The 18352-nt window shown below is 44.1% G+C and overlaps 2 protein-coding genes across 3 annotated transcripts in view; both read right to left on the minus strand.

Annotated features, from left to right (window-relative positions):
• Positions 1-7043, minus strand: part of LOC145361620 (putative ATP-dependent RNA helicase DDX17) — a 40790-nt gene extending 33747 nt beyond the window's left edge. For both annotated transcript variants that reach the window (XM_080217484.1, XM_080217486.1), the window contains exons 1-2: positions 6884-7043; positions 5169-5337 (exon numbers count right to left, since the gene is read on the minus strand). In XM_080217484.1, the coding sequence (XP_080073610.1) occupies positions 5169-5337; positions 6884-6930 (216 nt within the window). In that variant the 5' untranslated portion in view covers positions 6931-7043. The remainder of the gene's footprint in view (positions 1-5168; positions 5338-6883) is intronic.
• A 7245-nt stretch (positions 7044-14288) lies between these two features.
• dmc1 (DNA meiotic recombinase 1) overlaps positions 14289-18352 on the minus strand; it is a 51496-nt gene continuing 47432 nt past the window's right edge. Inside the window, exons 12-13 of the mRNA XM_080217428.1 lie at positions 16994-17110; positions 14289-14358 (exon numbers count right to left, since the gene is read on the minus strand). Coding sequence (XP_080073554.1) covers positions 14289-14358; positions 16994-17110 — 187 coding nt within the window. The remainder of the gene's footprint in view (positions 14359-16993; positions 17111-18352) is intronic.

Below are 18352 nucleotides of genomic sequence, written 5' to 3' on the forward strand. Positions count from 1 at the left end.
TAAAGAAATGGTTTCCAAATCCAGAGAACATGAAATTTTGTCTGATTGCACCTTCCTAAATCTAATATGGCCTGTCCCTTCTGGTTTGTTGTAGGACCTATTTCTACAGTCCATAACCATTGCTGAATCCTGTGCCTTTAGCTACTCATGTGGAGTGAATCAAATGGGTTGAAGACTGTGATGCAGGAGACAGTTCCCCCTCTCTGCTCTCAGCCAACGCCTCTCTCTCTGTCCCCTTCCCGGCAACACCAGGTTTTAGTCCAACCAAGTAAGTTTACCACCAAATAAATCGGTTGGACTAAAACCTGGTGTTGTCAGACTTTTTACTGTGTTTACCCCAGTCCAACACCGGCATATCCACATCATACAGGAGACATCCAGAGGAGGCCGAGGTGGTTCATCCACTCGGCACTTCTGGCTGAAAATGCTTCAGTCTCATCTTCTGTACTGAGCTAGGCTCCCCCATCACCGTGGATGGGAATATTTGTGCAACATTCTCCTCCAGCGAGCTTTTAATTGTCCACCACTTTTTACAGCTGGGTATGGCAGAAGTGTTTCTAATATATATATACACATATATAAATGATTTGGAGGAAAATGTAACTGGACTGATTAGTAAGTTTGCAGACGACACAAAGATTGGTGGATTTGCGGATAGTGATGAGGACCATCAGAGGATACAGCAGGATATAGATCAGTTGGAGACTTGGGCGGAGATGGCAGATGGCGTTTAATCCGGACAAATGCGAGGCGACGCATTTGGAAGATCTAATGCAGATTGGAAGATCTAATGCAGATAGGAAATATACAGTAAACTGCAAAACTCTTAAGAGTATTGATAGGCAAAGGGATCTGGGTGTACAGGTACAGAGGTCACTGAAAGTGGCAATGCAGGTGAAGAAGGCAGTCAAGAAGACATACGGCACGCTTACCTTTATCGGCTGGGGCACTGAGCTTAAAAATTGGTAAGTCATGTTGCAGCTTTATACTACTTTAGTTAGACCGCACTTGGAATATAGTGTTCAATTCTGGTCGCCATACTACCAGAAGGATGTGGACACTTTGGAGAGGGTACAAAAAAGATTTACCAGGATGTTGCTTGATATGGAGGGCATCAGCTATGAAGAGAGGTTGGAGAAACTTGGTTTGTTCTCACTGGAGTGACTGAGATTGAGGAGAGACCTGATAGAAGTCTACAAGAGTGTAAGAGGCATGGACAGAGTGGATAGTCAGAAGCTTCTTCCCAGGGTGGAAGAGTTAATTACTAGGGGGCATAGGTTTAAGGTGCAAGGAGCAAGGTTTAATGGAGACGAACGAGGCAGATTTTTTTTTTAAACAGAGTGGTGGGTGCCTGGAACTCATTGCTGAGGGAGGTAGTAGAAGCAGATACGGTAATGACTTTTAAGGGGTGCCTTGACAAATACATGACTGAGATGGGAATACAGGTATACGGTCCCCGGAAGGGTAGCGGGTTTTAGTTAAGTCAGGCAGCACAATCGGTGCAGGCTTGGAGAGCCGAAAGACCTGTTCTTGTGCTGTAATTTTCTTTTTCTTTGTTCTTTCTTTGGCTGCAGAATTTAGAATCCACTCCAGTAGTTGTAAAATTACTCAACAAATAACAGTAACAGTTCCTACATTATGAAGAAACAGGATCAGGAAGATGCCATTCAGCCATGCATGCTGTTCTGCAGTTCAGTGAGTTCATGGTTGTTAAGTAAACTAATATCTATTACTCACTTTGAGTCCATAATCTTTAAGAACGCACAAGAAAAATCTATCAACATTTTTAACTGACTTAAGTTTCTTAAAAGTTTCAGATTTCTGTTAACCCTCTGTGTGCTTCCCGACATCAATCTTACTGATGTCTGGAAGCCTAATTCTCATTTTTAAAGTTAAGCTCTCTTATTCTAAATTTCCTCCACCAGGAAGTAGTTGCTATCAGCTTCTTTGATCATCTTTTAACACCTCCATTAAATCACTCTGCAAACTTCCGCATTTAAGGGATTAAAACCTAGCCTATGCAATTTGTCCTCATAATTTAGCCATTTAGTTCCTGTTTCAACATCAAATGTCCTTCAATTCACTCTCGTGACTAGGAAGCAGGCGTAGGCAGCAGAATGCACACTGAACCAATCGCAAACCAGAAAACAAGACTAGGAGACTGGCAGAAAAATGAGAAACGGTGTTTCAGAGATGCATACTGGGACCACAGTTGTTCACCATATGATGTGGACACAGAAACTGGCAGAAATGATAGGGAGGGTATGTTGTTAATAAAGAGAACCATGACAAATACAGGAAGGCATTAATAACATTTAGAATAAGTATGCAATTGGCAAACGAAGCATGAGTGGTACATTTTGGGGAAAGATTAAGGAGGACCTGAAGTGCCTAAATAGGGTGAAGAAATCAATTTACGTTAATATGGAAATTAAAAACCAGGCAAGGACTGGGATCACATCTTTAAAGGGATAGAAATGAATAGCAGAGATCATGAAGTGTCTGACACAGATGCGAGATGTTTCCTACAGAAAAAAACAGAAATTGGGTCCATAAATAAAGGACAAATACTAATAAATCCAATATGAAATCAGGGAGGAATTTTGCCCGGTGTTAAAAGTGTACATTTGAGTGCAAAGTTAAGGTGAATAACATTGATGCATTTACGCGGAAGTTCTGGAGAAAGAAATAGCATTCTTTAATGGTAAGACTGGAGACTCATGGGACATAAACACCTCCTTGAACCATCTGGCTGAAATGGCCTGTTTGCGTTACAATTATCATTCTCATCATTCTGCACTGCACCCTTCCAAAGCCAATATATCCTTCCTGAAGTGAAGTGGCTAGAGCGAACACAGCATTTCAGACAGGGTCTAGCCAGAGCTCTGTACAACTGTTAACATCAATTACACCACTCGGTATTCGTTGGAACAAAAGACAATATCGCATCCTCAAAACTGGATGGGCAGAATTTTTCTCCAATTAAATATCTTGAAAACCAGTGTCTTTGGTCACAACTCTGCTCCAGAGCCTCAGACTTGCGAGCAACTATCTGAGTCAAGCAAACTATTAGGAACTGTGAACAGCCCAAAGATAGTACCTAAACTTTCCATCACCAAAACTACACACTTTGAAGTCCCAACTTCATGCCTGCCTCAGCTCAGCAGCTGTCAAACCACTCACCCATGCTTTTATTACTTTCAGACTTGGACTATTCCAACACATTTCTGACTAGTCTCCCACCTTCTATAGTTTTAAGGTCACCCAAAATTATGTTTGCTGTATCCTACTTACATCAAGTCCCATTCACCTTCGATCCATGGTTCGCTGATGTATACATAAACATGAGTTAGGAGAGGGGGTGGGCTATTTGGCCCTTTGAACCTGCTCTGCAGATCAGTAGCATGACAGTAACCTCCCACCTACCCTGATAAACTTTTTTTCACCTGCTGTTCAAGAATCTATCCAATTCTTCCTCGAAACCATTCAAGGCCTCTGCTTTTGTTGTCATTTGAGGAAAGAAGCTCCAAAGACTCACCAGCCTCAGAGAAACAAATTATTCTCATCTGTCTTAAGTGGCCCTTATTTTTGAAGTGATTCCCTAGTTCTAGATTCTCTCACTCGATGGAACATCCTCCGCATCAGCCCTGTTAAGGCCCCTCAAGACCTGTGTGTTTCAATCAAGTCACCTCTTTCTTTTCTAAACTCCAGCATATACAAGTCTAGCCTATCCATCCTTTCCCTGTAAGACAACTATTCCAGGTATCAGGCCAGTAAACCTTCTCTGAACTGCTTCGAACATGTTTACATCTTTCCTAATAAGGAGACCAATATTATACACATTCTCACTAGTGCCTTGTATAACTGAAGTATAACCTTCCTGCTTTTATATCCAATCCCCCTCACAATTACATTCTATTTGCTTTCCCAGTTACTTACTGAACCTGCATACTAATGTTTTGAGTATCATGCACCAGGGGGCTCAGACCTCTCCAAATCTCACAGCTCTACAGTCTCAATATTTGATAATTTTTTATTCTTCCTAGCAAAATGGACAGTTTCACAATTTCCCCACATTATATTCTCTTTGCCAGATCTTCTCCCAATTGTTTAACCTATCCATATCCCTGTGTAACTTCCTTATGTCCTCTTCACAACTTACTTTCCTGCTTAGCTTTATCTCATCAGCAAACTTAATCATTCCTTCTTCTTGTTTTCAAACTCCCCTGTCACCTTACCCCTCCCCATCTCTTACCTCTTTCAGCACTATAGTGCTTGGGGCTAAAAGGATCAAAGGACATGGGGGAGGGGGATCGGGATATTGAATTCTATCAGTCATGATCAAAACCAATGGCGGAGCAGGTTCGAAGGGCCGAATGGCCTATTCCTGCTTCTAGTTTCTAGTTTGTGATTTCGGTAGGTGTGCTCTCAAATCTCTGTTCCCCTACAACTGATTGCTTCTTACCTGTTAGAAAATACTCTGATCCATCAGAGCTCCAAAGTGGACGAGCCTCAAGATTTTTCCCACGCCGATTTCAAGCTGCCAGTTTTGCCCACTCTCTGAATCATTTCTGCTTCCATCTATTTACTGTGCCTGACACTCTGTGCTGTCAGCAAACTTAAAATATACAGCTCCCTCTTTTATCAAAGTCATGCATAAATATAGTAAAAAGCTGATGCTCCAGAATAGAACACTGGGGGAGGACATCAATGGCCACATTCCATCAATTGAAACACATTCCCATTATCTCTCTCCACCTCCCCTGTTAATCAGTACTTCCAAATCCACGTGTCCTTATTTTCATGAAGTTTGAGATGGGAAGTTTTAAAATTAACTCCATTATTAAAATTTCAGTACCTTGGCAGCCGAAAGCTTTTTTTTAAAAAAAGCAGACATCTAAAATTCAATAATGTACCACGGAACAGTATAGCCCCTTGTTTGTTGACTGAAAGTAATAATTTGGTTGTGGAGCATCGTGGAACGCTGAGAACAGATGTGAAGGGGATGATACAGACAAGGTTATTCAGCCCACTGTGTACACAGAGGCCACATATCACAGCACTCACTGAGGTGCCATCCCTGACACAGTTCTCTAACGGCTTGAATAGCAACAGTTAACATTCACATCGTGGATCCATACTCGAACTTCCTGAACATGAATACCCACCGGGCTTAATCGAACCACTTCAGGGTGCTCTGCATAGAAATTCTTCTCAAATTTAGGCAACTCATCCAGGTCCCACTTCTTCTTCCTCAGGCGCTCTCCGGGCTGTCCGAATTTCTTCCCAAGGGAGGGGCCCCCACGGTTGGGCCCACCACCAAACCGTGGACCATTGCTAGTGAGAAAGGAGGTTGGATCTCAATCAGAAATAGGTAAAACTGCAGACCAGCAAGTGCCCACATCAGAATAATGGAGAGCCCACCTCAGGATGTGATATCCTGGCACAGAGGTTAGCACTGCTGTGCCTCACAGTCACGATGCAGAGATGCCGGCACTGGACTGGGGTAAACACAGTAAGAAGTCTGACAACACCAGCGGAGTTAAACCTGGTGTTGTCAGACTTCTTACTGTGCCTCACATTGCCAGGGATCCAGATTCAATTCCAGCCATGGGCGACTAACTGTGTGGAGTTTGCCCATTCTCCCCCGTGACTGCGTGGGTTTCGTGTGGGTGCTCTAGTTTCCTCCCACAGTCCAAAGGTTTGCCATTCTAAATTGACCCCAGTGTCAGGGGATTAGATGGGTAAATACATGGGATCATGTGGATAGAGTCTGGTTGGGATTGTGGTCACTGAAGGCTTGATGGGCTGAATGGTCCCCCTCTGCACTGTGGGGATTCTATGATTCTCTGGCATTTGAGTTTTGATTTTGAGTTTCAGAGACTGATAGCCAAGAGCCGCACGAGTACAGCCTCAACCAGATCTTAGGTTACATCGCACTGTTTGTAACCCCCATGACTTGCCTAGACTTGCAAAATCTCACCAAATTTCCTGCCTGGAAACAATACACATCTTTCTAACCTGTGCTTAATGCTCTCTTCTCTCACACTGTCTGTACCTTTAAGACGTGATTAGCTGTAAAAACTCACATTCCAACCATTATTCATATGAATTGAGTTTGCGACTTTATTATGCCCTGTTTGTGACGAGAATTCCCACCCAACCAGTTCCGCAAGCTAGTGGCGTTTGCAACCCAATAAACTTGTTGGGACTTTAATCTGGTGTTGAGACTTCTTACTGTGTTTACCCCAGTCCGACGCCAGCATCTCCAAATCATTTGAGTTTTATGACCAGTGCAGTAACTGACAGTGCGGTGGGCCAGGCCTGGGCAGTGCCATTGCCAGTGTAAATCGCACTATAAGTACAGCAGGGTTGGGCTCGATGGGCTGAACGGCCGGCTCCCACTTGACGCGTGGCGGGGTTTGTGACATCACGGACAGAGGCAGGTGCAAATACCCGGATGTAGGCAGGGCTATGAGCAAACCACTGCCGGATAGGCCCATTCGGTTGTCAATCAGGGCGATGACTGACAGCTCAACCATCCAATCAGACACGAGGGCAGCCTTGGCCCTGGAACCAATCAAACCGCGAAAGGACGGAAGGCGGGACCCACCGCTCCGAGAGACCGGCGCCAACCGGAATGAGCCGTTCCCAGCCCCAACCGGCGCTCCCTCACCGCCGGCAACAACCTCCTCAAGCCCGCTCTCCCTCCCCCCCACTACCATAACAAGCGGCCGGCCAACTACCCAATAGCGGCAACTAGGCCCCGAAGCCTCAGGCCTGAAACCGGTGCAAGGCCCCAACCGGCTCCACTGGAAAGTGATCATTTCCCGCTCCCCACCCCAAAATAAAACCACCCGGTCCCGGTCACGCCGCCGCCTACCTTCCCCGGTCTCTGCCGCGGTCACGGTCTCCGCCGAAGCCTCTCATTTTCAGTGGGTTCTCGCGGTGTCGGGGGTGGGGGAAAACAAAAGAAGCCGCAGTGCGTGTGACAGGATCGACAGCCAGCCGCCGGAACAGCTCCTCCCTCCTGCCGGAAGCCAACCCGGAACAGCCGCTCCCTCCCTCCCGCTGCTAATTCCAGGAACAGCCGCTCCCTCCTCCCCCCCCTCCGGAACAGCCACCTCTCCCGCCGGAACCCAGTCAGCCCAGCAACAGTGACGACAGCGAGAGCGCGTCACATCCGGTGAGGGCGGCTGCACCAATCAGCAGAGGGCCATGCTGGTGAATGAGGTCTCTGGGACAAAGCCTGATTTCGTAGAAACCCTACAGTGCAGAAAGAGGCCATTCGGCCCATCGAGTCTGCACTGAACACGATCCCGCCCAGGACCTACCCTCATATCCCTATACATTTACCTGCAATCCCTTTAACCTACGCCCCTCAGGACACAAAGGAGCAAATTTTAAGCACGGCCAATCAACATAACCTGCACATTGCTGGACTGTGGGAGGCAACCCATGCAGACACGGGGAGAATGTGCAAACTCCACACAGACAGTGACCCAAGCCAGGAATCGAACCCTGGTCTTTGGAGCTGTGAAGCAGCAGTGCTAACCACTGTGCCACCATGCTGCCCTTGGGCAACTGACTGTGTGGAGTGTGGAACTGGGCAGCTCCATGAGCAGCATTGGCGATGATTCACCTCTCAGATCCACCACTGAAACCACACTGCATAATAATAATAAACACACAAAACAATCTCAGCAGGTGTGGAACAACTGCACTCTTTTCATCTTATTTTAGTAAATGACAAACCCTTGTGTGGATATTTAAACATCTCGTAGAATCCCTACGGTTTATTTGTGTCACAAGTAGGCTTACCCTGCAATGAAGTTACTGTGAAAATTCCCTAGTCACTACACTCCTGTTTGGGTATGCTATTTATCACGGCCAATGCATCTAACCAGCATGTCTTTCGGACTGGGAGGAAACTGGAGTGCCCGGAGGAAACCCACGCAGACATGGGGGGAATGCACAGATTCCACACAGACAGTGACCCCCACAAACCGGGAATCAAGCCTGGGTCCCGCGCTGTGAGGCAGCAGTGCTAACCACCATGCCACCGTGCTGCCCCAGAAAGAGGGCATTCTGCCCATCGAGTCTGCACCAAGAACAATCCCACTTAGTCTCTTTCCCTGTAACCCCACCTATTTACCCTGCTAATCCCACTGACATGAAGGCGCAATTGAGCGTAGCTAATCCATTCACCCACATATCTTTGAACTGTGGTAGGAAACCAGAGCTCCTGGCGAAAACCAAAGCAAACACAGGGAGAACAGAAAAACTTCCTGTGACTGTATTGGTTTTCCCCAAGGGCCCTGGTTTCCTACTAGTCAAAATTTGTGTGGGTTAGATGGTTTGGCTATGCTCAATTGCCCTTTAGTGTCAGGGGGATTGGCAGAGATTATGAGATAGGGCCTGGGTGGGATTGTTGTCAGTACAGGCAGGCTCGATGGGTAATCACCCAAGTTGAACCCAGTCTCCAGTGCTGTGAAGCAGCAGTGCTAACTCCACTGTGCCACCCATGCACTCATCTTCCCCCAAAACAATAAACACGTCGACCTCTAAGTAATGAAATAGGAAACCAACAGTTCCCAAACATAAAATGCCGGAAAACCTCAGCAGGTCTGACAGCATCTATAGAGACAGAATAGAGCCAATGTTTTGAATCTGGTCTGATGAAACATGACTTGCGGGGGGGAGGTAGGGGTGAGGGGACAGAGCCCAAAGGTCCCAGGATGAGAACCCAAGGATCCTGGGACGTCACAACTGAAGGATCCCAGCCGTGACCAGTGCCAGGGTGACTCTATGGCACAGTGGTCAGCACTGCTGCCTTACAGTGCCAGCAAGCCTGGTTCAATTCCGGCCTTGAGTGACTGTGTTAAATTTGCATGTTTTCCCTCTGTCTACATGGGTTTCCTCTGGGTATTCTAGTTTCCTCCCACACTCCAAAGATGTGCAGGTTATATCAATTGGCCATGCTAAATCGGCTCTTAGTATCAGGGGATTAGCAGGGTAAATCTGCAGGGTTAAGGTAATTAAATATGCGGGATATGGCTTGGCTGGATTGTTTTCAGTGCAGGCTAGATGGGCCAAATGGCCTCCTTCTGGAGGCATTCTATAATTCAACAACACCACAGAATAAGTGCGCATTGTGAGCAATTAAGAGCAGGTTGATCACGTGCAGATTGTGGAGTCAGGTTGAAAATGGCAAATTATATTCCATGTTGCCAAATTCAATGTGAAGAGGCAAGAGCAGAATAAATGCTGGAATTATAACCATATGATGGAGGTCTACAATGGGAATGTTTGGGAATTAGGACCAGTTCATTTGTTTACAATAATGTTGGTCCATGTTAGAAGACATCAGAGATTGAAAATGATCACTTTACCCTTCTCTGTAGAAATTCCATGTGACTGCCTATTTCAACAGTCTGTCCAGCCTCCTTAAGTCTGATGCAATCCTCCTCGCTACTTAATGCATTTCAGAGAGTTGTCACATGCAAACTGTGAAATCATTGTCCAGGTAGCCAAGTCTAACTGGCAAGCAGCCAGGAGCTCTGGAAGCTGCAGTGAGATTTAAGGGTTCACATACAGAAATCACAGGTACAAAGAAATCATTACAACAGTTACTGTAATGTTGGCCTGTATCTCAATGGTTGGAACACAAAATAGTGGAAGTATTGTTACAACTGTACCGAGCGCGGGAGAGACCCCATTATTATATGTTATATTCAGTTCTGGCACACGTGTCAGGAAGGATGTATTAACTTTGAAGGGATGTAGCACAGATTGACCAAAATAATCCTGGGGCCAAAAGGGTTAAATGAGGACTGATTGTGTAGAAACTTGTAGAGTATTGAGTATAGAAGATTTGTCCAATTCTGGTGGGTGAAGGAGTAGCAAAGGTCATAATCTTAAAAGGAGCATTATGCTGTACAGGTATAATATTAGGAAACATTTCTTTATTTAAGGATGGTGGGAATCTGGAATTTTCTCCCCAAAGGTTGTTGAGGCTGAGGGTCAATGAAATAGGTTCAGAATTGGAATTGAGATAAGATATTATGGAATCAAAGTTGATAAATGGCACTAAGATACGGATCAGGGAAAATCTAACTGAATGGTGAAAAAGCTTGAGGGGCTGAATGGACTACTCCTGCTTCTATGTTCCAGGCACAGAACATGATTCCTCAGATGCAACACTTCATAAACAAACATTTGTTCATCGCTACTGCCTAATTTCTACTTCTGAGAAAGGTTGATGCATAGGGATAGAATTAAATGATGAGAACAAGATGTTTTGACTTAATGGTGTGTTCTCACAATGAATACATGTCAAGAGGTAATGTGATGAGAACAGGTTTTATTTAGTTAAACCTTGGCAAGGCATCAAGCAGTCCTTCGTCATTGGCATTAGTCCAAGATGCATAGGTCCTATGGGTTCCAGATAAATGACCTGCAACAGCCTTTTAATGATTTGCACAAAAATGAGATGCAGGATTTTATTGGCTATTGGTTTAAGTTTACCACTTTAATGTTTAGAAGGCGATGTGATATTTGAAATAAGAAAAAGAATAAGAAACTAGCAACATTTTGGACTTCAGAATCAAAAACAAGCATTTCTAAATTTGGCGAAGACAGAAAATTGGGGGACAGAGAAATGGACAGAAATCTCCCATTTTGAGTCAAAGCGCAGTGGTGAGCATCTCCTGCAGCACCTGTCATGGTGACCAGAATAGCGGGATTCCACGCTAGATTCAACATTTGGGACCTAAGTAATTATGCACAAGTATGTTCCCCTCCGAGTCACCTGACAGGCCAGCAGTTGATTTGTCCACCTGTGGCGGGTTCAAAGGTCCCAGTGCCATATTTAAATACCAGTCCAGCACTTTCTTTACGTCACCTGCCTTTATCAGACCGTGCAGGACATCAGCAACCCAGGGTAAAACTGCTCGCAGCCTCCAGAAGAAGAGTTTCTTGATTCAACAACCCCCTCTCCCCACTTGAGCTCATCACCTTCAAGGTGTTCATAGCTGACTTAGACATCAACCCACTGCATCTGGAATCCTTGTGCAACTTTTCCAGTAAACAATGTGGTGTCCCTTTAACCACCTTGTTTGCAAGCTTTTTATGCAGCCTTGTCAGGGTCCAGCTTCCCTTCCCTTGGTCTTCCCTCTCCCTTCCATTGTTCTTCATTCTCATCTGTCTCCTTGCTCCTCTTCAAGCCATCATGAGCCCTTGCCCTTCCCCCCCAGCCCTCCTTTCACATTGCCTCCCCCCACCTTGTTTGCATTATGCTGAAACCCCCATCCGCTGGTCTCACCTCGCACCCTATCCCTGTTTGAACTTTCAGACCATTGTTATGATGGCTGCACAAATCCTGCAGCACAGTCCTGATTAGATAAGACACTGGTGTGTGGCACCAGTGGAGAAGGAGATCCCTGAACTCCCCAAACCCTGTAATACTGGGTTAAGCCAGTAAAACTGATTCAACTTGTGGCACATAAGGGTCCATGGGTGCAGCAGCATTGGGCTGGTCGCGAAGACCAGCTCGGCGTGGGAATGGAGATCTGCTCTGGCAATGATGTACAGCGTGTCAGGAGCAGCACAGCACTATGGCAGAAAGTTGTTGCACTCACCCCGAAGTCTCTGGCGAACTGAGGATCACCTTGTACACACCACTCATTAGTGATCAGGTGTGATGCTGAGATAAATTCCCGCTGGCATGATGCAAGATTGAAAGTCATGATAGGATACTGTTTGGACAAGCGCTCATGAGGTGCAAATGAATGTAAATTGCATTTGTGCTACCTGCTAGCAGGAAGAACAACCCAATATTAACCTACCATGAGAGAACTGCAATGTGATTACATGTCAGCAGGTTTGCAACCTTTTGGCTCCCACCAGATTCACTGCGCCCGTCTGCCACCAAATCTGCCACAGGCCGGTTGGGAGAATGCCACCCAATGTTTCCTCTGGTGGAGCTCAGCATAACTAGAGACAATAAGATAGTCACTGAGAAATCCAAAAGGAAATTCAGAAGAAACGCTTTTAGCCCAAGAGTGGTGAGAATATGGAATTCATTACCATAGGTTGGTTGGTGTTAAGTTTTTTAAGTTTAAAGTTTATTTATTATGTCACAAGTAGGCTTACATTAACATTGCAATGAAGTTACTGTGAAAATCTCCAAGTCGTCACATTCCAGCACCTATTCGGGTACACTGAGGGAGAATTTAGCATGGCCAATGCACCTAAGCAGCACGTCTTTTGGACTACGGGAAGGAACTGGAGCACCCAGAAGAAACCCGCACAGACATGGGGAGAGCGTGCAAACCCAGGTCCCTGGAGCTGTGAGGCAGTAGTGCTAGCCCTAGTATAGATACATTTAAGGGCAAGTTAGACAAGCATACGTGGGAGAAGGGAGTAGAGGGTTACAATGATAGGTTTAGATGAGGGAAGATGGAGGTAACAAAGGTATGGGTTTATTTGGCTCAAAGACTATTTTCTGTTCCTAAAATACATTCCATTAACTCTACATGACAGGGGGAGGCCCCCATGTAATAAGCACAATGAATGCGTGATGTCAGAGGCAACAGAACATAGTGGGATATCAATCATGTAAAATTATTGGTATTCAACATCGCAGAAGAAGCTTACTATGTTTTATAATGATTATAACACAATATGCCAGAGTTGAGATGGATGTGTTATTTCTGATTTATATTTTATTTTGCGTATACTAACAAACACATTGACAAATTATCCAGAGTACTGTTTCATCACTCAAGAATTCACTATTCATCCGAAGGCACTGTCCAAAAGAGATTCAACAAATCTACATTTTGAAAACAGTAATTTACCTATACTCTTTCTGGCTCTTTTGGAGACATCAGCTGTCAGGAATGAAAACTCAGAGCTCAAACAGGCCTTGTTGTCTTCTTTCGTTGACTTAAAAGAAACCAAAAGGTTCCCAGAGGTTGCATTATGCTGTATATGGACTATGGATCTTGGTAATACGCAAAGGTAATCGGGAGCATACTCTTCCAGTCGAGAGAAAACGATCCCACAAACAACAAAAGTAGCATGGCATTTTTACAGGGCTTGCTGGAATTGGTTCTATTACATACAAGAGCAGCCTTTTCTGTTAAGATCTGTTATTTGTATGGCCAGTGCCTAAGCTGAAATGAATGCAAGGACAAGTCCTATTTAGGATATAGTGAATTGGAGGTAAGTGCTCCTGAGAATAGGAGTCTGTGAGTGAATTACAAAGGACTGAATAAATTTAAAATGATGTTCATAAACCCTAAGATAAGGTGTAGCCTTTGCTTCACTCTCTGCTATTGGTTATTTTAAGAAGTACATACCAGCATGTCCAATAGCCTAAATGCATGTCATGCAGTACTGAGGAGGATCCTGACATTGTGGAGTGTACAACAACCACCTGAAAGTTGATAGGCAGAGCTCTATTGCAGGATCAGTTTCGTAGCAGCTGCAGCTTTGCATAATGTATACTGCACGTATGCTAATAGATTTCTCACTGCATTACACAAAGCAGTACTGAAAATGTGATAGGGGAAGTATTAAAGGAAGTATTTGACACAGATATTGTGTCTTATACATAAGCGTTTTAGCTATTGTATGTAGTTCTATTTATAATAAATATATTAAATACTATGACTGTGTAAAGAATGGAAACTGTAATTATAAGCCCTAGACTTCTTTCCAGTGACAATGCCATAGTCCTCAGTTTCCTCAGCCTGCCCTGTAATTGACAGCCACATCTCCACCTCGCAAAGTGCAGTATGTTACACTTTGCATCTTTAAAATTTACCAAATCAAAGTAGATATTTTAAAATTCAAGATGGAAGGTAGGACTTTAGTATGTGAATTGAGCTCTATCTTCATGCCCTGGATCAGTTAACCTTCTTCCTTTAACCTCGCTGAACTCAATGTGCAAGGCCACATCAGTAGTACAAGATATTTTTCTCGTGTTCTCTGTCACTGGGGTCCAGTTCCACAGGCATTAGGAGCCACTAAGTATCTCACCAAAGTGGTGAACTTGTGAAAGCCTAGGAGGTAAATATTGGCAAAATATCATAACACACCTTGTTACACAGAATACCCAGTTTTGTCACAGTTACCTTCCCGACAACCCAACAATATGTTCAATCTTTTAATTTGCTGCACTTTATAAATCAACAAGAACCTCTGAGCCTCTCCATGTCTAAAACAACCTGTCTCTTCATGACAAACATTTAAAACTTCTGCTCATCTCTATTCAAGATGTCTCATTCCTTTGCATCACCAATTCCTCCTGCAGTGATGGCGAACGTAGCTTCGTTCTCTGGTAAGTCTGGGCTGAGAATGGGAGAAAAATCTTTTAAATTAAAACAAGGCCAAAACAAGGCAACTTTTATTCCATATAACTTAAAGCACAGAAACAGGCCATTTAGCCCACTAGACTATGCCAGTTTTTGTTCCACACAGTCCTCCTTCAACTCCTTTTCATCTCATCCTATCAGTCATGTTATGTGTGTGCTGCCCAAAGGCAGGTCCTTGCCTCAGTGCTGCTGAAGCTTCGCCTTGAGCTTCCTTGGCCATTTTTATCAGTTGTAGTTATCCTATCAAGTATATGTCCTATTCTTATCTCGCTTCCCCTTAAATGTATCTATGCTATTGGTCTCAACTATTCCTTGCCATGACAAGTTTCACATTCCAACCATTCTCTGGATAGATAAATTTTCCTGAATTCCCTACTCAATTTATCAGTAACTGTCTATATTTATCGGCCCTAGTTCTGGTCTGCCAAGGAAGTGGAAACATCTTTTCTATGATTATGCTTCATGCAGCTGTCCTTAAATTTTGTATGTAGCCTCACCACAAGTTCCATCTGAAGAATGCTGCAATAGATTGCACACTTAGTGGTGAGTTGCAGATGCATACTTGCTGCTGTTTTAGGGAAGTTACTAAGTGAAGATTAGACTAGGAAGTAGGAGGAGAAAAAAGCATAATAAATTTGTGGGGAGGGAGAATTGTTTATATCTGTACTTTATTTTCTTTGTATTTATTTTTCTCTGCTTACTTTTCCCCATGCCTTGGTGTTTAGGATTCCTGGGATAGATTATAATTTTATTACTGGATGTAGTGTACTGAGGAAAATTGGAGGATTTTATGACAGTAACTTCCAGACAATCCTTCCAATAAAGGTAACAACATTAATGTAAATCCCAACAACACTGACAGTGGTAAGGGTAGGAGGCTGTCTGGGGAAAGGAGGCTGATGTGGGTATGCCGGCGTTGGACTGGCGTAAACACAGTAAAAAGTCTGACAACACCAGGTTTTAGTCCAACCTATTTATTTGATAATATACTCACAAGCTTTCGGGGTTAGTCCCTTCGTCAGGTGAATGGAGAGTTCCATTCACTGTCCATTCACCTGACGAAGGGACTAACCCCGAAAGCTTGTGAGTATATTATCAAATAAATAGGTTGGACTAAAACTTGGTGTTGTCAGACTTTTTACTGTGAAAGGAGGCTGGACAGAGGGAAATGGGGGAAGTAGAAGGCTGGGTGGGGTGAGGGCATGTGGAAGGATAGGGAATGGGAGGTCAGGAGGGGAAAGGAGACATGCATGCATGTGGTGGCAAGTGATGAGAATAGGAGGCCAGTGGTGGTAGTGGGGCAGGGCTGGGTGTTGGTTGTTGAATTGGGAATGGGACACTCTTGCTTCTCCAAGCTCAACAGATAAATAAACGTGAAAGGACATTTTGTAGGTACCATATGGTCCAAATCTGCTGTTACTAAGTCAAACTGAATTCCTCAGAATAAACCAATTTGGTGGTCTTGTCACTGAGTGGAATTAATCTATAACAAAACTTCTCAAATGCTTCATACTTTTGAATATCAATATCAAGTCAATTAACAACAAGGGGCTGTACTCATCTTGACTCCCATGAGCCTTGTAATTCCAATCCCTTGGTAGATGCAATTCTGGCAGAGTGAGGGCTACAGTTCAGGGTGGAACACTGGGAGTGGAACTCAGATCTACCAGATTTCTTCCCCACACTGTCCAAAATGTCCCTATCAAGCATTAGGAGGCATGCGAGTGGCTTTTATGCTTGGGCCATTCATGTCAAACCAGGCTTTGAGAGTGTACCTAGGGCCAATCAGATGACCTGTGGAATTCCCCTAGATGAGGTCATGATGGACTCAGCAGGACCTATTCTGCTGCTCACGTGAACAAGTTCCATTCAGGTGCCAATAAGCAGATCAAAATAACAAACAGAGTCAGTCCCAAAAGGATCAGCTGTAATTGAGACAACAGCCTGCCAGAGCTCTATGTTTGCAAGTAAACCCATCCTGTGGCATGACACATGTAGTCAACTAATTCTGTTATATAAAAGACCTGCTCCCTGGAATATGGGATGGAATCATTATCAAGGGAAGATAGCTTCTTTGGATATTCTGTTTATAAGGCAAGTTATTAGGCATGCTGCATTCAGGACAATCTTGATTTTGCAATGGCCACTAATGGCATTGAAAGCATGCTTTTCGTTTGTTAAAGAAAAATGCTGATTAAAGCAACTATCATAATTATTCCACTATGGGCGTATTCACACAACGAGTGAAAATTCTATCAAATCTGTTGGCAAGATTAATCTACAAAAACCTGGAAAGGCTTGTTGGAGCATGGCCTGTTCCCAACATTTCTTTGTCCTTATTAATTCTTTACGAAGAGTATATTTTTAAATGAGCTACATTATTAATGGGAAATATATTATAATTACAGCTCGCAAATATGTGCTGTAATATCCATCAATGTTTGAAATTACTGTTAAAATATTCTTTACTAAAGTATTAAAAATTAACATACTACTAATGACAGTAATAACAAATCATTTTTCTTACTTACAATCAAGTTTCTCAAATGATACATCTAATGATATAAAGCTTTACATTTGCACTGAATGCTGTTGGTGTGAAGTCACACTACCTATCATAGATTTTTGCAATGCGCAGTTCAGCTCGCCCTTTCCGCAGACTAATCCTTGTAGTAGATGCGTGAGCCAGAATGTGACCACCAATCGGTTTCTTTGGGTCTGCCTGGAAACTTGGCAAGACATCAAGGAACAAAAAATCGATTAGAACAAGAGGTAAAATATTGTTTCTTAACCAAGATGTGAAACAAGATCTGAGCTAGTCTGTGCACTAAACACAGACACATGCTTGATAAAAACAAAATACTGGGATGCTGAAATCGGAAACAAAAACAGAAAATGCTGGAAAATCTCAGCAGGTCTGACAGCATTTCTAGGGAGAGAATAGAGCCAACGTTTTGAGTCTAGGTGACCCTTCATCAGAGCTGAGAGCAAAGAGAATCAGCAGAGATTTGTACTGAGGGTTCAGGGGGATGGGTGTGGAATGGGAGAAAGGAAATGTAAATGAGGATACAGAACGCTGAGAAGATGCTAAAAGTGTCCATTAAGTGATCAGAATGCGTGAATGGCAGAACAAAGGTACAGATTGTAAAAGGACTGCCCGAGGAATGTGGCAGTTGCCCTGCAGGAGTTGGTGGGGAGTGGTGGGGGGGGAATGGGCAAGAAGGAGAGCTGAAATGGGAAGTGGAAAAAGAAAAAGTGGAGGTGAGAAAAAAGGATAATAAAATGGATGAATGAAATGAGATGAAATTGAAAATAATTGGAAATGGGGTGAAGGTGGAGGGGAGAGTTCATTCTCTGAAGTTGTTGAACTTAATATTCAGAGTCTAGAAGGCTGTAAAGTGTCCAGTAGGAAGATGAGGTGCTGTTCCTCCAGTTTGCATTGGGGTTCACTAGAACATTGCAAAAGGAAAGACACGTGGACAGGAGAATAGGGTGGTGTGTTGATGTGGCAAGCGACCAGAAGGTCTGGATCCTACTTGCAGCTGGTCTAAAGGAGTTCAGCAAAGCAGTCACTCAGTCTGCGATTGGTCTTTCCAATAGATAGGCCACACTGGGGGCAACAAACGTAATAGGCCAGATTGAAGGAGGTGCATGTGAAGCATTGTTTCACCAGAAAGGGGTGTTTAGAACCTGGGATGGTGAGCAGGGAGGAGATAAAGGGCAGGTGTTGCACCTTCTACAATTGCATGGGAAGGTCTGTGGACAGGGGGTGAGGTGTTGGGTGTGATGGAGGAGTGGGCCAGGGTGTCCCGGAGAGAACGGTCCGTGCAGAATGCTGACAGGGAGGGTGAGGAGATGTGTTGAGTAGTGGCGTCATGCTGGAGTTGACGGAAATCGTGGAGGGTAATTCTTTGAATGCAGAGGCTGCTGAGGTGAAAAATGAGGACAAGGGGGACCCTACCCTGGTTGTG

The sequence above is a fragment of the Carcharhinus amblyrhynchos genome, chromosome 35, assembly GCF_965287045.1.
Source record: "Carcharhinus amblyrhynchos chromosome 35, sCarAmb.v2.hapA, whole genome shotgun sequence".
NCBI classification, from domain to species: Eukaryota; Metazoa; Chordata; class Chondrichthyes; order Carcharhiniformes; family Carcharhinidae; genus Carcharhinus; species Carcharhinus amblyrhynchos.